Genomic DNA, 26,343 nt, shown 5'->3' with positions numbered 1-26,343 from the left:
TCTGCAATCGTTATTTTTTCTTGGATGCCCGGACGTACCGACGCGCAACACCACCACGCTTATAGGCGCTTTTCTTTTTTATTTTTTTTTATTTGGGGTTTTACGTGCCAAAACCACTTTCTGATTATGAGGCACGCCGTAGTGGAGGACTCCGGAAATTGTGACCACCTGGGGTTCTTTAACGTGCACCTAAATCTAAGCACACGGGTGTTTTCGCATTTCGCCCCCATCGAAATGCGGCCGCCGTGGCCGGGATTCGATCCCGCGACCTCGTGCTCAGCAGCCCAACACCATAGCCACTGAGCAACCACGGCGGGTTATAGGCGCTTTCAAGTCATTTGCAGCAAAGCATGCAGATAGGCATCCAACTTGTTTTAGTTCCTCAATGCCGAAACTCACCTAAACACGTGACCACTGCGATTCTACAATGTGACTGTACAAAGCTGCTCTGTCTATGGGCGGTTGCGGGTAAACTTGCGCGCTACGCTGCGCCCCGACCACGTTGTCGCATAATGCGTTAGGTATATGTGCCCGCCTGTACCCGCCTTCGTATTACATCATACGTTGTTTTGACGGTTACAGATCAATATTTCATTAAAAGGGCACATAAATTGACAGTATCGCTATGCTCCATTAGCGAGCCCAGGAAATCCACACCTTGTCGTTTACTTAGCAATAGTAACCCCCCCCCCCCCTCAAATCTTCTTAATGTAGCGAGACCTGCCGGCTGCTCGTTCTGGTGTGGGCCAAGAGAAAAATATTTATTTGTGCGAGCTCTACGAGCCAGTTACACTAAGCGGCTGCGTGACACTAGGCGGCCAATCCGAAATTTCGGCAGCTCTTTCAAGCTCCTTTCCCTTGGTGTGAACAAACTGAGAAGAAACTGGCGAAAGCGCAAGCAGTTATCGTTACTTTAAGGGGCACGTCCGGGGCACAAGCGTGCGCGCCGGTTCAGAACGGGGAACGATGCGCGTGTGGTCTGGCAGCTGTTCGTGGTCCAAACGGCGATCTGCAGTTGTCTTCCAATCGCGTAGCTCGTCGGCGAGATCAACGCCTTTCGCTATTTCCAGGATGTTTAGGCGAACGTAAAACCCCTCAATATTTAAAAGTAGCGCCATCTCTGCCGCTCTCTCCCGCTTCGCGCTCGTTTCTCTTAGCGCGCTCTCGCGTGCTCCCTTGTCCGATTCAGTGTAAAAGACGACGCCACGCGTTAATGCGAGTGGGATGACGGCTTTTTAGTTTGGTGCTTTTGTTTTAGTTCCTATTTATTTCCTGTCGTACTGAAATTACATCCGAGATCCTTACTTGAACTATGGGAAGAAGAAAAAGCGGTACTAACGAAATTTTACGGGAAGAACATGTAAAAAGAATGTATGTTTTGGAGTCGCAACAGGGATAGCGTGGGAGCACACCTTCGCGTCTCGGTACAGGCTTTCGCTAAGCACGGTTTGTGAATCGTCGCAAATAGCTGTGGAGCACGGCTGCCTCAAAGTGTTCATCAGAAACAGAAGCTACAAATCTTTCTTGGGTACCGCCGACTCTAACTGATCAGTTATACAGCTACGTCATTAAGGCGAACGAAAGGGGTGACTGAAGCCACATCAGCCATTCGGGCATGGTGTGCTCAGAGCCTGGAGCCTAGAGCCTAGAGCATGATGGGTACCTCGTCCGGCTCCAGCTTTTTGGCGAAATCGCGCATAATCAGAGGCTCAAATTGATCATCCGAAAAATGATCCCAAATATTAAACAAAAGAGAAGAAACATTCTACGTAATTTAATCATACGCCCCGAAAGCGATTCGTCGTGGACAAACATTAATGAAAAAAGTAAATATATCGTCAATTTTGATCGAATGAGCACCGTTTCCCAGAAAATTTTCAAAGCTGGAGCAGCAATTTCTTGCTAAAGTATTATCAGGTACAAGTCTGATTTGTTTCTTGTGTATTCTAACAGTTTAATAGGCGCTGTATTTTTTAAACGGTAAACACACATGTTTAAAAACGCATGAGTATCCCTCCGTTTTTCCTATATCAAGAAGCATGCGGAAACTCCTCTTGAGTACTAAGTATGCGTAACCATACGCCCAAATTTAAGTTGGCCCACCCCCAAATTTCAAGTTGGCCCACTCCCAAGTTTAGATTGGCCCACTCCCAAACTTCAAGTTGGCCGACCTTCAAAATTCACGTTGGCTCACCCCTACTCTTAGCTTCCCCATGTATTTTCTACGAAGCTCTATGTATCCTGTGCGTATTCTCTCTTATCTGTTTTTTTTTTTCAATTGTTCCTTATCGCTTACAAAGCTACCAATCACCTACATTTAAGCTTAAACCCCATGAGTGCGATTTTGTGCGCGACAGCGACCAGTGACAGCTTCGAGCAACGGATCGGGCCGTCACTTGAACAGATCGATCGGTCTTGTCGCGCGATCGCTCGGTTCTGCAAATCGAGAATTCGTCGCTCGTCGCCCGGAAGTGCTATTAGCGACTAACCAATAGCGCGAAACCGGGACTGGGGCCCTATAACGTAAAACTATTCCAATATGTCTTTATTCCAATCTCCTTACGTCAAATTTGCGTAACCGCCGACGCAAGCATCGGGCGTCACCCGCAGGGTTGTCTCAACAGACCAATCAAACCCTCTCCTCGTTGATAGAAGGTCACTTTAGTTTGCTTGAAAAACGAATAACATTGCCTACACTGAGCGGCTTGTCTTATCTAATTGACTCACATGAGGCGAGGAGCACGCTCATGTGGAGAGGGATTCGATGGGGCCGAGTCACTGCACTGAAAGTCGATAACCGGATGAAGAGGGTGGTGCCGGCGTCTGTGATTGGTCTGCTTTCCCTTAGCTTACGGTGGCTCATCGACATTCGCGGCGGCATGCAACGGAAGCTTAAGAATGACGCTAAAACGGATCCTCAGCGAAGAAGAGTTGGCAGAACGAGGTCGTAAACGTGCCGAAAGTGCTCGAAAACGTTAGATGGCCACGCAAAAAGTTTTATTCAACCAAATAAACCAATGCTCTCCGGTAAGTGCGAGTAGCCAGTGCCTGAGCGATCGGCGGCAGCCATCTTTTATTCCTTTCGTAACGGGGCAGCCTGTGGCTAGTCAGAAGAAAATTTAGTTTTGTTCGACTTATCAATGCATCTTTAGCGCGTACACGTCACTTTGACGCAGTGAGTTGTCGCGGTTTTGTGCCGTCGCGTGAGAGGCAGGTGAAGTGGATGCAGCGCGAAAACTTTTGACCAATAACCGAGGGCTAATGGCAAAAATGCGTCGAATAAGAAATAACTATTTTTATTTTGTTCGGTGAAATCATGCATAATCAGTATCTACACGTCATATCAAATGGGGCGCTATCGCTGTTTTCGTGACGTCACGTGACAGACAGGTGAAGTGGGGGTGGTCCAAAAAAGTTCTTCACCAATCGCGGAGGGTTGATTGCAGAATTGGAATAGAAAAGTTTGGAATAGTTTTACGTTATAGCGCCCCTGGATGTACATCATTCAAGTATTACCGATTGTGGCCCGGAACGAGCAAACGATTGAATTTTTATAGTGCAAGGATAAGAACCTACTGGAAGACCTTCAGAAATATATTATGCTGCTGTTTACAGTAAAACACGTCAACTTAAGTTAATAAAGCTCGCGTCACGCTAGTTTCGGCGCCTATATTACTGCCCTCATACCGGCAACACTGGGGTGACGTCGCTCGAAGTCATCGCTCGCGTGGGGTACGACTTGTAGGCGACGAGCGAACGCGACAGCCATCTCCATCGCTTCGCTTGTCGCTGTCGCGCGCAAGATCGCTTGCATGGGGTTTATACTTTGCACTATTATAACGATTAAGCGTCTAAACTTCGCAAATTATGCATTTTTGCGCAAATACAAGGCATTACACCTTCTGCGTCACGGACAAATTTTCCTGTGGTATTCGCCAAAGAATGTTTACGCATTAAAAAAATTGCGCACTACTGCTCAAGGAAGAAAAAAATGTACCGAAAATGTGCACAATGACGGAGTGCACGACATCCGCGGTAATATCGCGCGGTATGAAAGCTTGAGAATAAATACGTCGGATTCACTGTGTTATTTAGAGTCCTCCTACTTACCTCACAAAGGCGCGCGGACAGCGCCCCGTTGTGGTTTGCGCGACCGATCCGGTGCATCCGTATCTTTCTGCACGCCACATCACGCTCGCCGGACGGCAGCGTAAAACGCTTTTTTCCCTTCATTGAAGCGATTACGGCAACCATAGGCGCAGCAACTCATGACGACGAGTGGAAACAGTGCCAACGAAGCGCGCTGTTCTTAACGACGCGCTCACGACGGAAGCTACCGTCACAATATAAACCGCATACTACGTATACTACGGCGCGTATTCATTCATTGTATCGAAAATGGCGCCGGAGAAACGTCTGAAAGCGCGCTTTCTTCTTTGATGCAAAAATAACAAAATGTAAATGCTCGCGCTGTCACGTGACGGCGGCAGTCCAATCGAGAAGGGGAGACGGGCGGCAGAGGGCGCGGGTCGAGAACCTGCTCTGCTCCTGTCCTGCATTAGCCCAAGAGCGCACTCAAGTCTCTGCCACGCACCGACGGAAAGGACTCCCGGCTCCTCAGGCACACACCTGCTCTTCCTGGCCGGCTACCACCTTCCAGCATCGGCAAGCCTGCCTGAATATGTGGATACAAACGGGCTCCTAGATCGCCACTAGACATTGGCCTCCTATGGGCCCTGCCTGGCCCGCCGGCCATCTCCGTCCCTGGATGATGCTGTCGTATACAGTCTGACACCTACTCTCTCTTTCCCCCTCTATCCCCTCATCTTCCATCCCCCCCCTCCGTCCCCAGTACGCTGCACCGTGCTCTCATATGGGCTGCAGAATAAGCGTCCTTTCCCAAACCACCAAGAAGGGAGAAAGGCGGAAGGCCCGCGCGCCGAGGCCGAAGTACGAAGGACGGCGCTGTTTTTAAACTTTGAGGGAGTTTATGCGAGAGGCGTTCACAGCGCCGCAGTACGGCCACAAGTTATACTTCTTATGCCAATTTGCGCCGACTGAAACCGAAACACGCCGTCACGTCAGCAGTTGCGCGCATCAGTCATCGCGGTGTCGCTGCAGTTGTTCCTCACACGTCTCTGATAGGGCGCCTCGATGTCCTCCTCGCCCGTTACTCCTACAGGGTGGAGCCAACCGCGGCGTCTACTATGGCGTTGGGAACGCGAATGGTGGACGCCGTAGTAGACGCCTTTGGTGGACTGCGTAGGGATGCGTTGCCGGTGCTCGTGTGAATCCGCCATTCGCGTGCCCAACGCCGTAGTAGACGCCGCGGTTGTCTCCACCCAGTACAGAGCGGCGAACGAGGAGCATATCGAGGTGCCCTAGTCATTGTAGTTTTCTTTTTCCTGTACGTATTCGCATAAACTTTCCCTAGATTTTGCTTTTTTTTCCTAAACAAGGTCCAAAATCACTAGAGCCATAGGTGCTGACTACTAGAGAAGGGGGGAAGGGGGTCTCCAGGGCTCGAGCCCCTCCGGAGTGGAAGCCTACCCCGCCCCCGCCCCCTTATAGTGTCATTGCCAATTTTTTTCTGTTATCCAGATCAGTTGAGGTTTTTTTTTAGTTTCCTCTACCCTTCTGCTGAAATTTTTATTGCGGCTAAAAGCTTACTGCATCATTGTTGACGCGGACATCCACAGCTGCTAATTCATGTTTTCGCTTTATTTCTGCAAATCCTTACAATAGGAGATCAAGCGTGTTAAAGCACCAACAACGGCTGCCTGAGCCTTATTTTTTTACTTCAACAACGTTTTTTTTTTTTGAAATTTCCACTGTGAACACCATGCACAGAATATATGTAAATATACAGGGTGTCTCAACTATCATGCACTAAGATTTAAAAAAATATGCAGATGCCATGTAGCTGCACAGAATCAAGATAAAGTTGTTTCCCGTGGCTTGGAGATACTGAGATTATTTCTTGCACTCAGCCTGATTGCATAATTAGTCTTAATTATTTAATCAACTTTTCTAATATTATAATTAGATGAAAAGTGTCAACGAGAAAATTGTAGAGCAACATGAAAAACTCCCTATAAATCTTTCTGTTGCTCAATACATGCTGCATAAACCTGTTTTTTTCGATTATGAAAGATTGTCGCGAATAGACGCAATATGCCTCGAGCGCCCAGTCACACAGCAATTTTACGTGTGTATGCAGGCTTCTTTCGCGCCCAGAAAAAGACTTCTGTGTAGCGCGTATTAAGTAACAGAAAGCTGCATAGGGAGCTTTTCATGTTGCTCTACAATTTTCTCTGACACTTTTCATCTAATTATATTATTTGAGCGCTTAATTTATTTTTATTGTATTTTAAATACTGCAGCCCTATTGGCCTATTGCAGGAGTGGGTGTGAAAAGCAGTAAATGAGAAATAATAGAGGCAATATTAACAATACAAACCAAATTAAAATACTAACTACCTATTCAATAGTCGCTAAATATAAGTTTAAAGGAAGAGAACGAGTAGAGCCAGGCAAAGAATCCAGTATTCAATTACACAGGGAAGGAAATTGTACTTAAACGTGTCCGTGCGGGCGAAATAATTCGGTAAGATGAGTAAATAATGCAATGCAGAAACTTTAGTGATAGCGTGCGTCGGCGATCTGAGAGTGGTTGCAAGCCAACCAATACAGGATTAGTTAATTAGGACTAACTATGTAATTAGGCGGAATGCAAAAACTAATATGAATATCTCCCAGCGATGGCAAACAACACTGTCTTGGTTCTGTCCAGCTACGTGGCATTTGCGTATTTTTAAATCTTGGTTCGTGACAGTTGGGACAACCTGTATACCCAGGACAAAGTTTATTATATTTTTAAAGAGAAGGAGCTAGTCAACTAACATATATTTCTACTGGTGTCGATAGCCTATGTCTAGAGAATAAATATGTTGCTGTATCTTCACCTCGCTTCAAACTGCTTTGCGTGCTTTTTGACCTTGAAAAAAAAACCTGCAGACTTCAGTGACCCCTCCGGCTGAGTCTTTCATCAACGGCGTGTGAAATGCACATGAATGACATGTGTCTCAGTATTGCTTCTCTTGTCAGTTGGCAATACTAACAGCTCATTAAAAGAAGACTCTTCTAATAATTTACAACATTTACTAAAGATGGAAACATCGCCACTTACATGCAGAGGTCCTAAATATGTATAATTTACTCAGTAATCGTAATGAGGATAAGCCGAATTCACTCGAAATCAGAATCAATGCGAATCATGCTCAGCAGTGCTTATACTCGGACTCACAGCAAAAAAAAAAAAAAAAATTCAATCCCGGTCCGGGCCTGCGAAAGTGGATGTCAGTGGCGCTGGAACAACATTGAAATCAGTTGCTAGGCTAGTTCTTTTATATACGAAAGGCCAGTGACGTCACCCCGCACATCGCAAGCTGCCGTCGCCACGGATGCTTGCGCAGCAGTAATCTTTACCAGGAAACGTGTGCGGGGAGCGCGAAATGCTTCGCATTGCTATCAGTAGCGCTTTATCATCAATTATATGGTTAAATGCTTGTTCTGTGCTGGTTCTCTATTGAAACGCATGTTGTTCTGTGTGTTGTATGCGTGACTAGAAAAAAATATATGCACTTTTCCCTTCACTTTTCTGAGTTATTGAAGCCTGCCTCACCTCCGCCGCGGGTCGGCCCGGTATTGCACAACCTCCGGAGTCGGCTCGTATTTTTGAACGCGGACGCGGGCACGAAAAATGCCGACCAACGAGCGGCTAACAGCTTCGCTGTGAAAAAAAAACAAAAAGCCATGCGCTTTCGCCGGAAAGGTGAAGCAGTATTAGTAACAGTTGCACCTGAAGAAACTTCGCTTCACCTTGAAGAATTTTTGACTGAAGTGACGTCCTGATATGAGTATTTACGAGACTTCAGAGCCGGACACAGTCCAATTTCACAGCCTGAGTCTCCTTGCCCCACCAAGAGACTGGCGTATCTCGGTGGTGTAATCCTCCTTCGTGTGACTGCCGTATAATTTGCTATCATTAAAGGTTATATATATATATATATATATTTGCAAGATTACGTTCTCGCGACGCCTGCGGCAGAAAGGATGTTCGACAGCCGCCAAGGTCTGTGAGTGGTGGCTCTGGCTAACACTCCCAGGGTTCTACTAGGAAACATGAATACCCAAGAAAGTGGATGGGGAAACGGCGCCGTGGTAGCTCAAGTGGTAGAGCATCGCACGCGAAATGCGAAGGTTGTGGGATCGTTCCCCCTGCGGCAAGTAGTTCTTCCTCCACCTTCATTTCCATTAATTTACCATTTCCTTATTTCATGTATTACGCACAAGTTTTTTCCCCTATGTTGTCTTTGGGGTCAGTGTTTGTTGGCTTCTTATGATATGACTAATAAAAACGGGCCCCAAGGTTAACCTCATTTTTTCTCGTGTATATATATATATATATATATATATATATATATATATATATATATATATATATATATATATATATATATATATATATATATATATATGGGTGGCACCTGGAAAGCTGGTCGAGCCCCCAGCACTCCCCGCCTCCGCGGAAAAAAAGATTGTCCACCTATGCGTAGAGCTAGGAAACTTCCATGAAATTGGCCACACCGTCGCTTCCTCTCTTTCGCCGACCACCGACCGCCACCCACCACGAAAACAGGCGAAAAGGCAAAAAAAAAATGTGTTCGCTTTAAAAGGCAACTTGAAGGAGTGCTAAAGCACGACCCCCACCCCAATCCCCCGTACTCAGACGTAAAAATGAAATACCTTTCAAAACCTTTCGATTAATACGAACTTGAAGAACACAAAACACTGAAGATCAAGATATCCCGCTGTATTGAGGCGGTATGCGATCCGTATTACATTGCGCACCCCTTTAAGTGCACAGGCTTGTGAGAGCCAAAGTCATTTTAGTTTATCCTTCTCTCAATGGAAAAAAAAAAAGTCGTCGGTGGCTTGACGAGACGATAACGACATCGACCATAGCATGACGACGGCTGCACGACGGCGAGCATGGTTCTACCCGCGATGCAGCACTCCTCGGCGGCCAAGGCCACACCTGCTTTCGACGAAGCTAGGCGTAAAGCTCCACGGTTTCAATTTCAATTTTCTATGCGGCATATACAGATGTCGCTATAAGAAAAAACGAGCAATCGCTGGCATTCTGTCGCTGACATTCACGGTAGCCTTTGAACCTTTCAAGTAACGTGTAACAGATAGTATGGGTCAGTAGTACACTCTCCACCTAAATGAAAGAGAGCCTCGGATTTGCGTTCAAAGCTGGCAATTTTCCTTGAGTGTGCTTGTGATGGGGAAAACTTTCATGAGCGGGGTACTTCAACAGGCAAACGACATAACAAGTAGCAGTGAGTGCGCTTCTCACTTGCACGTTAGCAAGAATCGCCGCATAGGTGGGGTGAATTCTCTTTGCGGAGATCTAGGTCGCTATAACTAAAATGCATTCCAGTTGTTTCTATTATTAGCATTATATTAGCACTCCGTGCTTGGTTACAAATTTCAGGGCCACGCCCACTTCGCTTGTCTGTCTCGCGAAGTGACGAAAACTGCGAAAGCGCCCCATCTCAATATGAGATGTACGCACTGCTCATGCGCATGAGCAGGCACCACACACTTATTTAGCCCACGCCCGTGCTCAAAGGAGTTACGTAAAACAGTGTTTGCGCACCTATTTCTGTTTTTACAGGCTCGTATTCACAAAAGAATATTACGCTAGCAAAGTTCGCAAGAGAAAATTTCAGCCTGACAACTTAACTGTGATGGTGGACATAGTATTAGCGATGGCAGCCGTCCAATGACAGAAAGCATTTACGAACGGAGAGCTTTGAGAATTCGGCCCCTGGTTTCCCACTTGGTTGCAGCAAACACTCTTCTCGATCGAATGTACACCACGGAAGCCGAGACCTCCAATTCAAGTAAAGGCAGCGCGCCTCGTAATGTCGATCAGATGATAATGATGACGATAATAATGTTTATTGGCGTTCCCTTTGAAACGGGGCGGGGACCTTAGCCTACTTGATATCATCGGGTTTTACTACATCTATCGCCCTCTAGCCTTTTGCCTATCTGACCTCGATCTTAACTTTCATATTTAAAACTTCTGTCACTATACTGTATTATTACGTATGTTGCCTATCTGATCTCGATCTTAACTTTCATATTAAAAACTTCTATCACTATCACGATCACAACTATCTTCCCTGCATAGTTCTCGCATTCTACGCTTGCGCGAGACAAACAACATGTTGGCTACTGCAATCCTAAGACTGGTCAGTTCTTTTCATCCATGTTCCTTAGTCATTTTTTTCAAAACCAATCTTGCTCCGTGCTTCTCTGACTTCAGAAGAAGCCCAATCCATCTTGCACTGCCTCATTTGTGGTTTTACCGTAGGCCCCCAAAGCCAGTCAGGCGGCGTGCGCTGTCGAACTAGCGTCTACTACGCTCGAACACCTGGGGAGCGCCTCAATGGAACGGCTAGGGAGTGACAGCGTGCGCCGCCCGATCTCGGAGGCCATGGACGCGAAACCAACGAATATACATATGGCTACGGCTGTAAACATCGGAGTGTTTACGTTTATTTCGAAATATATGCTAACCGCTATTGCTTTAAAAATATATGAAATGTCGTTTCCAGTAGCACGTAACTGCTCATTTATTAAGCGCTCCTGCAAAAAAATTAAGTCGCTATAACGAAAAAAGTTATACAGAAACCATCGGAGATAAAAAAAATATCTAAATAAGCGAATAGCTGTTATTCCGTTGAATGGTCCGTGGATCACTCAAATGCAACGGGTGTATTAGAAAGAGTCCGAAGATATGTCCCTTAAGGCTTTAAAAAACGTCCATTGTAAATCCATGAATTAGTTGTGCAATGTCTTGGACGAGTGAAAACAGAGGTTTTTGTGCTACAATAACTAGTCAAAATTTGATTCTTCAATATCTTTCTATACTGAGTGTCCCACTGAAACCACAGCTGACCAGGCCTACCGCACTGAAAGAGGCGTTAACGAAGTACTTATCGGAGTAATCGCTAGCGCAGCTGTTGAAGATGGTTGCTGATTTACCCGTTCGTGGCGTTGAGCACGGAGCTTCCTCGTCTAATACAGACGTTGCTGCCGTCTCACCCCTCTTGGCAGCGTAATGTTGTCGAGCCTTTTCGGCACCCCATACACGACGTGGCTTTGCCAACTCTTCTTCGGTGAGGATCCCTTTTGGGCGGCGCTCTTGGCACGCGTTGCACGCCACCGCGATCGTCGAAAAGCCATCGCAAGCTAAGCAAGGGCAAGCGGACCGATCGGAGACGCCAGATCCACCTGCTCACTTCTTCATCTCCTCTGTGACTCTGCGCTGCTCGCGCACCTATCGTCGGCGCAGGCACAACTCTCCTCCCCCGGTGATCCACCTACACTCCGCTAGCTAGGCCCCACTAAAACCCTCTCTGCACATCGGCACGCTCTTCGCCTCTCCCCAGCTGCGAGATTGCTATCGTGTGAGAGGAGGCAATCTATTCGCTTGAACTCTTTCGTTACCGCTATAAATGTGCTCATGTGTCCATATAGTTGCGATAGCAATTATAAGGACAGTCCAGGCGCACTTATGCCGTTGTCGGCAGCCTCGCCGTGATGTTCCGTGTAACGTCCAAGGGCGATAACACCGCCGCGGCACGTCGGATGCTGTATGTGCGAGTGAAAGCACGCGAGGGAAGCCCACGATCGTGGCTCTATCTGGCGCGCGCGAAGGAAGAAAGCGAAGAGCAGGCGCCTTCTTCCATCGTAGGAAAGGCCGTGGCGGGATGGGAGGGAAGGAGGGGTGGCGGCGTAGAGCTACGGCAGCCACTGCGCATTTCGCGACCGGGCGCAAGGGGAACTGACGATCGCGGCTCAATCACGCACGCGATAAATGTAAGAAAGCGAGGAGGCAGCACGGGAGGGAGGGGGGAGGGGGGCTTCGACTTTGCCAACAAGCGCGTACTTAGCACGGCCGCGCGGGCGCGCCCTATCTTGAAAGGGATTTGCAGACGGTTCATGCCTTTATGCGCGGTGTATTCTCGCCGCTCTTGCGTTGAAGCGATAGACGGCACGAAGGTCACTTCACTCGCTGCTGCTGCCTCGCTTGCGCGCGCCAACCTTTTGACATACAGTGTCCGCGTTCATCGAGTGTGATGTGTTCATGTTTGCTGGTACGCGCTGACACCATGCTTGTTAATTCAGTTAGTAAGTCAATGTTTTCACGTTTATACAGCCAATAAAACTGCTATCATTACTTCGTAGAGCTGTCTACTAATTTGCTATCGCAATCGATTATTCGTCTTTCGGACGAAACTGCGACTTTTTATGGTTTAACGTTTTAGTTCAAAACATAGAAGTCGCAACGTATACCGTGATGCATCAAATTACACTCTGATCACTGGTGTTTGTTTGGATGTAAAGCATCAGTAAGTGCTCGAATGGCTTTTGAGCATTCTTATGCGAAACTTTAAAGAAGCACCTCAAGGAACGCGAATGAAAGTAATAATTTGCAATTTTTTTTGTATGAGTCTTCAACTGCATTATTTAGGCTCCCGAATACAACAGTTGTCAGGTCAGGAAGAATGCAGAAGCCTCCTCATATTTGGTTATTGCGTTCGATCAGCTTTGCTACGCAAGCAAGGTGGTCTAGTGTGCGTTCAACTGGCGCTGGAGCCTCCACGTGCGTTGTTGAGTTCCTGTAGAGTGCTGTACAGCAATGTGGAGTTGTGTACAATATTGTACAGCAATGAATAATAAACTCAGTGGCAGCACTAGCAGGACGGGGCATATACATTCCGCACTTGATGATGTGTAACTCTGGCACGGCGTATACGGCTGGAAGGTATTCGTAAACTACAGACAATGCAAATGCTACAGCCATGGCTGACTCATCGGACAAACATTCTGGTAAGCCAAAAAATGCAGTAACAGTATTTTCTGTCTTTTGTTGCCATAGCAATTATATGGACCCTTCAGAGGCATTACCGACATCGTCGTCATCGTTGGCGTCGCCGCAATGTTCCGTATAAAGTCGAAGTGCGATAACATCACGGCCACGCGCAGTATGCTGTGGGTGCGAGTGAAAGCGTGTAAAGCTCAGCCGTGAAGGCTGGTGGCTCGACCTCACACGTGCAAGGGAGGAAGCGCGCCGTCTTCCATCGCGCGCAAGGCAGCAAGGGTGGGGGGTGGGCGTCTACTCCTGCGGCGACTGCGTATGGCGCGGCTGACTGCGGCTGCGCGGGGCCTATCTTGAAAGCGATCTGCGGTCGGGACAGAGTCTAGATGCGCCGAGGGCTGATGGCTTCGTGTGCGCTGTGTTCTCGCTCAGCTCAGTTCACGTTGAAGCGAGAAGCAGCACGAAGGACAACTGCTGCTACCGATGTTCGTCAAGCGAGCGTTTTGACAAAGAGTGTCCGCGGTCATCGAGTGAGATGTGTTCATGTTTGCCTGTGCGCGCGTGATACCATGCTTGTTAATTTGGTTGGTAAGCGAATGTTTTCAAGTTGATACGGCCGATAAAACTAATATTCTTGCTTCGTACAGCTGTCTAATAAATTGCTATCGTAATCGGTGCTTCCCTTTTCGGGTGAAACTGCGACATATTTTTTTATTTTTTTTCTTGTGAACCATTTACTTATTGCTGCCTGAGGTTGTTATCACTCTCTGCGTGTACAGCAAATGTCATTCGTTCTTTGTGTGAAACACAGAAGCGTAGGTACGTCGCAAAAAACGCCACCTCCAATTTGCGCCAGTTGTCAGTAAGAATAGACGTTAACAGTGTTGTCTACTTCAACGATGGTCCCTCGCTGTAGTCTCGCTACCGTATAGGGCATGTAGTGCGCGGGAAACAATGTATAACTGCGTGCGAATAAGAGCCAAAGCGCCCTTTCAGTGGCAATGCAAATTTGAAAACTGCTCAAGGAACATAGCTGGCGCGCTTCCTGCTTTATGCAGGAGCAACCAAGGGAGCCATCATGGAGCTACCGTTCCGGAAGAGACTCTTCAAATTTGCTGACATGCTTTCCATTATAAGTGTGTGGAAATTCGGTAATAGAGGAAACCGACCGTGACTTGCACTTACGGAACACTCCACAGAGATGGGACCTCGCTTGATCGCAGGCTTCCGAGGTGCCCTTCCGTTAGCTCCACCAGCGCCGCCTTTCAGGGTTATGTTACCAATGTTTGCGCGAACCGACAGCGCAGCCGTGACCGCCCCAGCTCCACTTTCCAAGTCGATGGGTGCCAGCACACCTATCTCGGCTGGCGAGGGCTCCCCGAAGGCTGCAAGTTGAAGGGAAACGTATCGTTCCTTTGTATTATACAATACATGAAGTAGGCAAACATCGGTTACACTCATAGCCACACGCTAGTAGCGGGTTTAAACCAAAATGTGAAAGCACGCGCAACAAGTTGGGTTAAAAAAAGCAAACGGTAAATGTCAAATAAACTTTAGTTTTTGTTCACGAAGAAAATAGATCCGAATAAACATATGTCTAATGTATAAGGTGTAACAGATAAAATGAAAACAAGAAATGCTAAACGACCAACAACGCGATGTATGTAGTGCAGACAGTTTCTTGCGCGCACTTAGAAATAAGGTGTAATCGTACCCATGATGATGATATGCGATGTTTAATGGTACAAAGGCCAGGTCAGGCCAAAGAACGCCATGCAAGTGATTGTGAGTATTTGATGTAACAATGAAGTGGAAAGCATTGATGGAATGCGGCTGTATATAGGCCTAAATATAGTCACTGTGCAGTGCGTAACACATAAATGTATTAAGGTTATGACAATGGTTTTAAAGTTTCCCGTGAACGTAAAAGATTTGAAAGAATGGTCTTTTAAGATATGTACACTCGTGAGCAAAAGTATACGAACCACAGGGTCACCGAAAAAACAGAATTTCTTCGTAATTAACACGCATAAGAGGAAACTGACGCTTGCGCTCGAAAATTCGTTATACAAATTATGGACTCAAGTCTCTTGATTCACAGACTGAGGAGCAAATTAGTTTTATCGCGCAATCCGCGGTCCGTATACTTCTTCTCGTGGGCGTACGTGCCATTGGCACTGCTGCTACATCAGCAACCTAGGATACAAGGCCTTGGAGGCATGTGCCATACAAATGCTACTATCGCAGCAGTAGCCTCTGTTAAGAGGTCGTGCTACGAATCTATCGGGCGTGGGACTTGTAATGAATGAACATCATTTAAATATTTTAAAAGTGATTTGCTTGAGTCCACATGAAGCAACATTGCTGTATGAAGAGCAATATCCTGTCTGTAAGCTAGAGGATTTTTTTTTCAGCTTATGATTCATGGCACTCCACCAGGACACGTACAACGGTCAGCGTCCCTCCCCATTTAACGAAGACAGGAAGTTCACCAGCAGTGAGCAAGTAAGAGTGGGTCCCTTAGGTATGGCCTGTCCTAAGTCAACAAATAATTACTTCAGTTCGTGTTTTTCCGTTGTTGGTCGGCAATTACCCAACTCAGGCTTAATTAAATGAAGCTTATTCGACGTTTCAGTGTTCCAGATTCGCTGCCAGTATCTCCTAATTTTTCTGTGGAGAAAAGGCTTCAAGTCTCTCACAGGGACAGGTATGAAAGTTTTGCTCGCTTTCGCTGTAACATATGCAGCCATCTGGTCTGCCAACACGTTCCCCATGATGCCTCTGCAGAGGCATCAAGGGCCGGGCACCCAACAGGGCCACATGCCCAACACTCAACAGGGCACCCAACAGGGCCCCCAGCAGATCCCAACAAGCTGGTTTGACATAAACGTAGTTCACAGAAATGAATAAAGCTCGTTGAGTACAGGATTTCTGTTTTTGCAGAATGACATTAACGTCTTTACCAGACTCAAAGAGTCAGTGAATATGATGGCACTGGGTAGGTTGGTTTTCCTGATACATATAACAGCCGACATTGGCTGTGTATGCCTCAGCAGAAATTTTTTTTTCCGGCTGCAAAACATCAGATACTGACGATTATGGACCAACCACTGTAATCACTACCTGGCGCCGTGTCTTTGCAACAAGTGAGAAATGCCTGAAGTTCAGTTAAGCCGAACGGGCGATTGTACGCCTCATTTCTTCCACATTTGCGTTCAAGGTGCCATCGCTGTGCGTTTTCTTTGAACCACAGAAAAATGTGTGTACTGCTATGCACTCGAAATTTGTTCAAAGTGCTCACCTAGAAAGTCTGCCTTATTTTTCAGGCCGTCTCCTTCGATATCTACTAGGGGTAGAGAATGAGACTGACAGCCTTTTCATTTGTTAAGCCGGTTCCATACCTTTATCTCATCAGTGTATACATTAATACTGGATATATACTACTCCCAACTGTATCTCTCTTAGCTCGTCGACGTGTTCTTCTGCCCTACGACTTTGCTTGTTTAAAATTAATGAGGTTTTCGGCGGTTGGGCAGTCACGTAGTAGTTCCAAACTTTGTTTTGTTTTTTTAGAGCGCAGCTCTTTGGCGTCCGTTCCTGGGTTTCGCGTCGTCGTCGGCGTTGTCGTCGGCCTCGTAACCAGCTCCGCCCCCCTTTCATCCCCCCAGCGCTAGCAGCGACCGACTGATACCGCTGGATGCCGCTGACGCCGCTAGAGAGTCAAGATAACGTGACTGCATAGAACACCATCGCCGCCATGCAGAAAGAGGAGGAAAGGGTCCCCCCCCCCTGTTCTTGTGTGGCGGATAGGGTGCTCTTCAGTTGCCGACGCGCCGGTTATTTCACGTAGGCCCCGGCACGTCGGCGAATACGTGACCACCTTCCCACGGCTAGACCTGGTTCTTAGCGCTGCGGAAGCGAGGGTATCATATTGTTTGTGTCGGCATCGGCGGCGTTGTCCCTGAAACCAACTCCGCAGCTGGGGTTGACTAACTATCGGCGTCAGCGGCATCAGTCAGTCGCTGCTATCTCTTCCCTCCTCCCTTTATCGTGTTGTCCGCTTGCTGCGCGCGCTTCTGCCCCCATCGTTTGCCGCTGGGTGTACACGCCGCCCCCCTCCCCCCTCTTCCTGCGAGTCTCCGGTTGTCAAAGCGCCGGCTCGAACTTAGTTCCTTTCTTCGCTCCTCCTCCAATGCAACCCCTGTGCGGTGGCAATCAGAGAGCCAGATCGGTGGCGGCGGATTTGTATATGTGCACCGCCCGAGCCGAAATTGCCGCTGCCGTTCGCCCTGTGCGGTGGCAATCAGAGAGCCAGATCGGTGGCGGCGGATCTGTATATGTGCACCGCCCGAGCCGAAATTGCCGCTGCCGTTCGCCACTGCGAAATTATCTGCCAGTTCTTTCTGAGCCATGAGCGAGACGACCGATGGAAGTCCTCCGTCTGCTGCTGCTGCTGCTGCTGCTAAACGAGCTGCCAGAGCAGAGGCCCAGCGCCGTCGCCGTCAGAATCCAGAGGTGCGTGCCGCCGAAGCAGAAGCTTACCTAGTGGAGTCTTTGTTAAAGGAATACGTGTGAAAAAAAAAAGTTCTGTGATAGCGCATACATGTGTTGCTCGATTTCGTTGCCTCAATCTATCGAAAAGGTGAAACAGCTTATTTGCTGCGCTCAAATTTCGCATTAGGAAGTAACGTAATCGTCGGTAATTTTTTTTTCTTGCCTTTTGACATCCATCATTTCACTACGGGATGCGTTGTTTATTAGACAGTCCATTCGTTTGCTGGATGCATTTTGTGGCAGCATCTATTATAAAACCTGTCAGGTAAGCCGCGGCATTGTCTACATTAAGACCAGCAATGTCCTCCCTGTCTAAACGTGTACGTTCTCGGAATAATTCCCAGTTCGCCGAGGGAGATGTGGGGAACATTCATCCTGTGTTGTAAGATTTAGAGCTATCTGGAAGTGGTCACTTCCTTAAGGACATTCCACTCGAGGTACGGCAGGAGAGTGCTGGATACTATGCTTAAGTCAATGGAAGCGTAGATGTTGTGCGCAGCGCTTTAGTACATTGGCTCCTTCTTATTGAGTAAGCATGCACCAGATGAATAGGGAAAGTTTTATATTAAGCGTCCTCTTCTATCGAAACGGGACTCTCCCTACAAATTGTTATTGGCGTTTAGATTTCCGACAACCAGGCACGTACCCAAGGGGGGGGGGGGGCTGAATTAAGCGGCATACACCCCCCTATGCCCAAGCCGCCAAACCTCACTCACATTCCTTAAGCGCCTCCAAATAAATCTGGAGACTTGACAACTGTTCGGCGGTTGACATTTTGCTGGGTTTCTCACTCCTTTTGGATGGCGGTAGTTCTCGGAATCTCGTGGGGTGTGAAGGCCAGTTTTCTCATCGATTCCGTGCCCGCGCATTTAACTCGAGATCCGTTCAGTCGCCACCGTGTATTGCAACGGTCACGCGCACCGCCCTAGGTTCGTTAGTTCAACTTTCTTTGCTTAGACCGATCCAGGGACCAGGAAAGGGGTTCAGTTCGTAGTCAGCTGGTCTGTATGCTCGTGCAACGAGTTGCGGCCGGAGAACACGCCAGTTGCGTTTAACTTTTCCATTTGCTTCATTTCCTCGAGTGGCGGCCCGCCGTGACACTGGCAGATCCTCGGAATCATATGCCCGTGATATCGGTTAGATAAGGTGCAAAATAAAATCAAGCGAAACAGCATCCATCATCAAACCCTGCAAAAACCGTTAAACCCACAAGAAATATGAATGTCACCCGTTACTTCGTCTGGCTTCTCCCTAATTGTAGAGCACTTTTCGTGCAAAATTAGCAACTGGAAACAAGAGTCGTAAGGGGTTGAGAAATTACGCGGTCTACAAAGGGAGAGAGCCGAGGCAACAGCCAAACAGGAAGGAAAAGTGAAAATTAACAAATTTTACCGTTGTTAGTGAGTATATTTATGCATCAACATCTTTTTACTTAAAAGGGAAGTAGATAAAACGCATCCAGAACTGGAGAATGATTCCGTGTGTTTTGAATGACGCTCCTACAGTTATCACTCGAGCCGCCTGACAAATACACTTATCTGCTGTGCTTATGTAGGTGTTTTTCTAACCTTCCTCGTTGGGCGCAGTACGTCTAGAACCGCAGCGTCCTGCGCTCTACGCGGTTGTAAGGGACTGGCAGCCACGCATGGTTACGCAACTTCCCAAATAACAATACGAGTCGGTTTTGGCACTTAACTTCGTAGAGCAGTAAACGAGGGAAGCAAAAGAACTGTGATTATTTCGCAAATACGTATTTCTCTACAATTCTTTCACAGCTAATTCATAAAAAACGCAAATAGAAATCTCTATTTTGCACTTTCGCTTGTTTACTTGTTCTTGGCAGTTTTATTCTTGCGCTTATTGCCTGCGCGAGTCCATATGATGTGGTTCCTCGTTTGCCAAGTAAAGGAGAGGTGTATCTCACAGGCGTACCTGTGAGATACGCCTTATTTGATTTATCTTTTGTGGGTTTATGCGACTTTATGGCGAACGGTGGGAATTATTCACATTTGTACTTGTAAGGATGCACCCTCTCACTTGTATAGAAAAGTTACCTTGTGTCCCCCCCTCCCCCTCCCCGAAAAATATTAAATTTGGCAGTGCATGGCTCTGGGAGTTCATCGATGCAATTTTGAAATTCGGTTTAATGAAGTTGAGAGTTGGGAGGGATGTATATAGAGCTGATATTAACTAGCTTATTAAACAACAACGCTTGAGCAGCAACTTCCTCTAGAGGCATACGGAGCATTTTTTCATGGCAGGCTACACATTTATCGACTATAATAGCCCCACCGCCAGGTGACGCGACTTCATTATCACGGTCTTTAAAAAAAATTGTATATTGTGGAAGAAAATTTGTTTGTGTGTGTTTGAGGTGCGTTTCTTGAACACACAGCTCCCTATGACTAAGTTAGCGCAGGAGTTCTTTAACGTCATCGAGATTGTGGAGGAGACCTCTGAAGTTCCAATCAACTATTTGAGTGGCCATACTAAAAGAGTTCTGTGCTGTATGTTTAAGAAAAGAGAGTTAGCTAACAGAGGCCTTTACCGGTCCTGTGATTCGAGATCTCTCTTTTTTTTTGGAGCGGTCGAGAGATTCTCGTCGTCCTTAGGCGCTAGCTGCACCGTTTGGCTGGGAGTCGTGTCCATCGCCTCTTGCGGGGCGCTGGACACCCGCTCTTGCGAACGCTGTGTTTGACGTGAAGGCCTCGTCTCGGGGGTCGAGACCCTTGCGATCACCAGCTGATGGCCGCAAGGGTCGCCAGCCGAGCAACAGTAGCTGCAGCCGCCGAGAGGGCGGATGGCGTCACGGCCGGCTCACACTGTGTGGGCCGGGCAGTCGCTGGGCGCCGTTGTGACGCTGCCCCCTGACGCGCCACTTCGGCAAAACTGACTGGGTAGGCAGGACACCGGCTTGCGTGCCTCCTTCAATTGTATATTTTTTATTTTACTTTCATTGTCACAATTTCTTTCTTTTCTTTTTTCCAGGATTGGCACGAACGCGAGTACGCGGCGTGCTCCTCATCACAGTCCACATAGTGGAGGAAGTAGTGGAGGAAGGCGGCGCAGTGGCATTGCCGTTGCGCTGCTAAGCCCGAGAGCGCGGTATCGAATACGGGCCACGGAAGCTGCATTTAAATGGGGGCGAAATGTGAAAAAGCCCGTGCACCGTGCATTGGGTGCACGTTAAAGAGCCTCAGGTGCACAAAATTAATCCGGAGTCCCCCACTACATAAAACCCCGGAATTAATTAAAATAAGGATATTCTAAAATGACTGTAATGACTATAGTGACTCGAATGGGTCGCCCATTGGACTGCTGTGCTCAAGGAACAGGGTTCGAAACCAACTGTTGGACAAACTTAGGTCACCGAGCATGTGGCAATGTGAAAAATATGTGCCGTTCTTCAACGAACCTGTTTCACCTCGGCACGAGTCACTGTGGATCTCTTCAATGAAACTCATTGACGCCGACTTGGAGCATGCGCTCGGTATGTGCCCCTCGGTCTGTGCTGGTCTTCAATGAACGTCTTTGAGGCCAACGTGGGTAACTAGGTGTTGTTGCGACGCCCGTTTCTCCAAGCTTGACCGACGTTACTATTGGGTAGCGGGGCGTCGTCGGCGGGCTGCAGGCATCCGGTAGACCAGAGCGACAGGCAAGGACGAGACGATTTCTAGTGCGAAACTTGCACTGTTTATTCAATGGTTGGTGAAGGATATGAAGAAGAGAATGAATGATTTGATGAAAAAAGTACATTGCGGGGCCCCTTAAGTAGGCCCACTGAAATTGTAGGCGGGATCTCGCTCACGTCAACGTCACGTGACATGCACTGAGTCCCACGGTGCTTGGCGGCCGCTCCCACTTTCCCAGGTGAGTTTGCACGTCCCCATTGTTGCTTTGCGGCTGCTCCTTTCTTCTAGGCGACGTTTGTTCGCGGAAAGCGTTCTCCCCTAGAGTTGGATAGTTCGTGGAAAAGGGTCTCCCCTTGGTCGCACACACAAAGGGGCCTGTTATCGCTGCGGGGCGCGTACCAGACCGGCCGCCACACGAGACAATTATGGCAAATTAGGAATCCATCCTCCGTTTCGGTTGAGCAGGGTCTTTCGACCATCCTTTTTGCTCGGGGTGTTACACGCCAACCGTGACAGTATCTATCACTGGGAATGTGCTGCTCTACAATGACGAAAAATAGCCCTTAAATTTCTCCTATGGCCACGTTGCAAGTGCTAGGCGGCGCCCTGTCTTCCCGACCCCTAGCGCCATCTGACGAATAGTTGCGCGAATGTGGTAGGATTACTCACGGCGTCAGCAGCCCGCGCTGCGTATTTGTCGTCCTGTCAAACGGTAGCGACGGCACGAAACAGCGTGCCGATATTGATTTTAACCGGGTTTCGGGAATTACAAGATCTTCATAGCTTTTTTCGTGAAAAGAATTTAGAGAAAGGAAGTCGTCTACTTGAAGTGAGGCACGTCTACGACGTGAGGGAAGTGTTGAACTCGCGCTGATCGGAAGTGACTGCTAGGTTTATTCCGCAAACGAAAAATAATGCACCAGCGAGATGCGTGAAGCTCAGCGTAAGTTACTTCGTTATCTACGGTGTGGACGCGTGAAATTATAGGCGACATTGATTCTTGAAGATCGGCGACAGCAGACAAATCCTAGCGGGGAGCTGCGATAGCCGTGCTGGCATCGCAGGGAAGTGCAAGGACGCCGCGGTAGTTTCCCTGTACATACAGGACGGCAAATACGAATCCAAAACATCTCATCCAAGAACGTGGGGCGTACGAACGACTCGTAAGACCTACCAGAGGTATTCTAACGTTGCTCTCCCCAAACACAAAAAAGGGGATGAACTTACCAGGTGTGTTAGACTACGCTGGGAAAATATTTTCGCCCAAGTTACTGGAAGTGCGATACTGTTAAGGCGCCAATACACTCCGACGTAACGCGCGCGCGCGCGCGCGCTCGTCATGGCGACGTTACGTTGGCGAAAACACGACCCCCTACAGTCCGGCGGCATCTGGCGCCGACGCGGCCGGCGGCATTCGGCGCGCTCGGACGTCGTCCGGCGCCGAATGCAACCGACTGCATTTCGCGCCGACCACGCCGAGCAAGTTAGCGCCTAGCGCCCTCTCTCGTCGAGGTAGAGACTCACTACTCGGCCGCAGCCAATGACAGTGTGGCTGGCATGTGACGTTCTCTGACGTTCCCTCCACGGAGGCGGCACTGGCTGGCCGGTTTCTCGCAGTCCTTTTTTTTTTTGCTTGCCTGCTGCAGTTTGTTTCCGACACGAAATAGTTACCACTTCAGTAAAATTATCTCGAACGTGTGCCTGTTATGCAAAGCAGCGCCTAATACACTAGCACCAAGCTACTGGCGAGATCGGGAGCCGCGACGTGTGGGCATTTCACGGGCAGACAGCACACACCTACCGTCTGAGCGAGGCTGCTCGCTTCGCTTGCACGTTTGCCCTTCGCAACGACTGCGTCTAGTAAACCATTGTATTTAATTACGGGCGACCTAAATGTAAAGTGTTAATTGTTTTAGCAAAAATAAGCGCTCTTTGACGAGCTCGCGTTGGATCGCCAGCGCCGTCGGCCGCAGCGTCCGCCTAGCTAGGCCTACCGGCCCTATCACTGGTTGTTGGCGGAGCCGTCAGTAGACAACGCGCCGTCGTGAAGTGTTCCGTCACTCGCAGGGGCATAATTTTATTGACAGTATTCGCGTAAAGCAAAGCAGTGTTGTGCAGAGTTGTTTGTATTGTGTTTTTCGGTGTGGATATGAAGTGAAGCTGGGGGGCTGTATCTGGGCGGAGCTTACGCGCCGCTCAATCTTTCGGATGCACGCACCGTGTGCCCCGAATCGTAGTATGCCGCACGTCGGATCGGACGCCGAATCGTACCGTGTGTCTCCTGCTTAATTTCGTCTTGCGGAATGTGTCTGCATCCGTGCCAACGCCGAGCAACAGTCCGGCCCGCGGTCGCTACCGACTGAGAAGCGCGCGACAGATTTGTTTCGATGTTCCACGACAGGCGCCACGGAGCGGCGCGGTGTACTGCGCATGCGCTACTACAGCTGCAGCAGGGGCGCGGCGTTGTACTGTAGGGGGACGGATTTACGCCTGACGCGGCGTAGCCGACCTGCCGTGACGTAGCGCAACCACCGCGCGCGCGCGCGCCGGGTCACGTCGAAGTGTATTGGCGCCTTATGTTGCGATTTTTCAGTGCGTGCGAAGGAGGTTCCAATAAACCACGTTGTCAAAAATTTTGGTGATCTCAACTGCCCCTTCGTTGATATGCTGGGCGCAGAAGGGTGTATGCCAGCTCAGCCGGCTGCAACCCCTCCTCAAATCTCTCAGCAAGCCCTAGCGCTGTTTGAATGGGAGAGGATTGGGAAAGAGTTCCACAGCTTTACTGCGGTAAAGTGTGGGAACAAACTACTTTTTTGCTGCATATCCTGGTACGCACTGCAGGCAGTGGCGTAGCAACAGGGGAGGGGGGGGGTCATATACGTCTGGAGACACAGGGAAGTTGTTGATATCCTCGCCTTCCTCGCCTTCCTCGAATAAACCCGGGGGAGGAGGGGGGGGGACAGAAGATCTATGGGCCCCGGGTGCCAGACGACCTACCTAGCTACGCCACTGGCTGCAGGTGTCCCGTTGCTGCCATCATTGCTGTAAAAGCAAAGAATTCAGCGTTATAACGCACTTGGCATAACGCCGGAACATAAAACAGCTTATGCCGTCGGACGAGCGCTATCCAGTGTTGACGCCGTTCTGCTTCATACGGTCGGCTTGGAAACCTGTAAAACTTTGTTCCTCGTGAGTTGGTGTACGTGCTGTTGCAGCCCACTACTCAACAGCTCGGGTTGCACTTCGGCATTGCTCAGAAAAGGCAACAGCTACGCGCGAAACAGTGCACAGACAGGCTTTCCGAACGCAAGCGGGCCGGTCGTATCCTGCCGGTTCCGCGCTCGCCGCCGCGAGGGGCGCCCTAGTAGGCGCGGGAACTACGTTCGCAACCTGCCTCAATCGAACCCTCGTCCCAAGGTTTTCTCAATCATAGCAAATCGCCGCTTTAGGAGGCCACACGCGCACTGTTCGGCAGCACCGCTAGGTGCCGCAGCGTGTACAGAAAGAAGCGCAAGAGAGGAGGCCGGTTGCCGCATGACGTGTTTCTCAATGTTCGTAAGCACTGGCGTGCCATGCATTTCAGAGGCCACGTTCAGGCTTCGCGGCGGAGGCGCTAGATGGCGCCCAGTGTTTTTAGGGAAGTGCGAAAGAGGAATCCCACTGCAGTACACGCCTCATACATAACTCGTTTCTACGGTGACAATACCTTGTGGCGCTATATTGATTCTATGCTAAATGCATTACCGTCTACATTCATCGTAAGATGGGTACTGCCGAATTTTTTTTTCTAGCAACGTATCGCCTAACGTCATGACAGAACTGAAGGTGATAATGCACGCTAAAGCAAGGAGGACTGGGCTCCATTACCCGGAAAATTCAACCGGAGGACACTTGCATTGTACGCTTCACTGTGCGGTTTCTTTAATGCCCGATAGTGCACCGTAAACCTCTTCTTTTACTAATTTTCCTCACCGCCCCCCGAAACAAAAAAGAACAAGCAGTTTCTTCATATGGACGCACATTAGCACCTGAAGGGACCAATGTAAGCTGTGCGAGCACACAAGACCATACAAAGCATTTCCAGGGCCGATGAAAAGCCGCAAAAGGAAACATGCATCTCACCGTCCTCGAAAGCCCCGAAATATGCATCCACGGCATTCATTTCCTGGTGGCGCCCGTGTCCCTTCCGTGATCCAGCATGGTGCCTCGACATCATCCTGCGTCTCGATGCCATCCTGGACTCGAGCCGGGAGGGCGACATGACCACCTGCTCGCTGGCAATCCTCTCATCTTGACCACCACCTGGCCCGCTGTAGAAGTGACCTCTGCCTCCCGATATCTCCGACCTCGTAGGCGTGGGTGTCTGCGACGTGGCGTTGCCGCTGTGAACCTGGGCAATGGGAGACCGCGCCTGTTGTCCATGGCTACCCCATCCCTCCTGTCCTGTCTTGTCTTCAGTATTGGCGCTTCTGGGACGCCATCGCGGCTTTCGTGGCCTCGTCGGACGTCTTCTGTAGTGAAACGGTTCCCGAGAGCCCGGCGGCGACATGCTCTTTTTCTTCTTCTGCTTAGTCTCGACGATTGTCACGTGCCCAGGACGGCGCGGCTGCTCTTCTCTCGAAAAAGCAGCGAAGTTGAGCAAGAAGGAGGAGACTTCTAAGTAAAGCTGCGAATGTAATTACGAGTTGCCTGCGCAGGAAGGAAAACAAGATGAGCTTGAACACAATGAAATCCTTGCCCATAGACTCAAAGAGTGACTCGATATATTTCTCTGACTAGAAAAGCTTCTGACAGAAGTACCAGTTGGGTGCAAACGGCTGATATCATTTATTACCCAAGCGAGCCAGAGTACGCATCGCTACTTCACGACCCGTCATGTGATAGGCCTGTTTATCAGACTTGCTTCCTTTATTGTTTTCCCCGTGTCGATATCACGATTTTTATCACTTTTGACGCTGCGTTTATGTGGAAAATGAGCGTGTCAAGCAAGAAGATTGGCACGTTCGTTGAGAGGGAGGGAGAGCGACATGAAGGAACGGCTGGAGAGGGGGAGCCTGGGAGCAGCCAGTGGGAACTGAACCTCACGGGCTGCCCTATAAACCGTTTAGAGCACCGCTGCAAAGGCGATACCATCTTTGAACACGTCACCGTGCCGCCATTGAGCGCCTTCTGGTTTCCCCTTCCCGCAAGGTG

The 26,343-nt window shown here is 48.8% G+C and overlaps 1 protein-coding gene across 1 annotated transcript in view; it reads right to left on the bottom strand.

The window, feature by feature from the left end:
* LOC142575099 (endothelin-converting enzyme 1-like) overlaps positions 1-25,947 on the bottom strand; it is a 39,839-nt gene extending 13,892 nt beyond the window's left edge. The window contains exons 1-2 of the mRNA XM_075684117.1: positions 25,273-25,947; positions 14,150-14,349 (exon numbers count right to left, since the gene is read on the bottom strand). Of these exons, the coding sequence (XP_075540232.1) occupies positions 14,150-14,349; positions 25,273-25,699 (627 nt within the window). The 5' untranslated portion in view covers positions 25,700-25,947. The remainder of the gene's footprint in view (positions 1-14,149; positions 14,350-25,272) is intronic.
* Between the last annotated feature and the right edge of the window lie 396 nt (positions 25,948-26,343).

This window comes from Dermacentor variabilis, chromosome 1 (genome assembly GCF_050947875.1).
Source record: "Dermacentor variabilis isolate Ectoservices chromosome 1, ASM5094787v1, whole genome shotgun sequence".
Classification (NCBI taxonomy): domain Eukaryota; kingdom Metazoa; phylum Arthropoda; class Arachnida; order Ixodida; family Ixodidae; genus Dermacentor; species Dermacentor variabilis.
The sequence above is the reverse complement of the archived record's forward strand: the minus strand, read 5'-3'. Positions and strand labels throughout refer to the sequence as shown.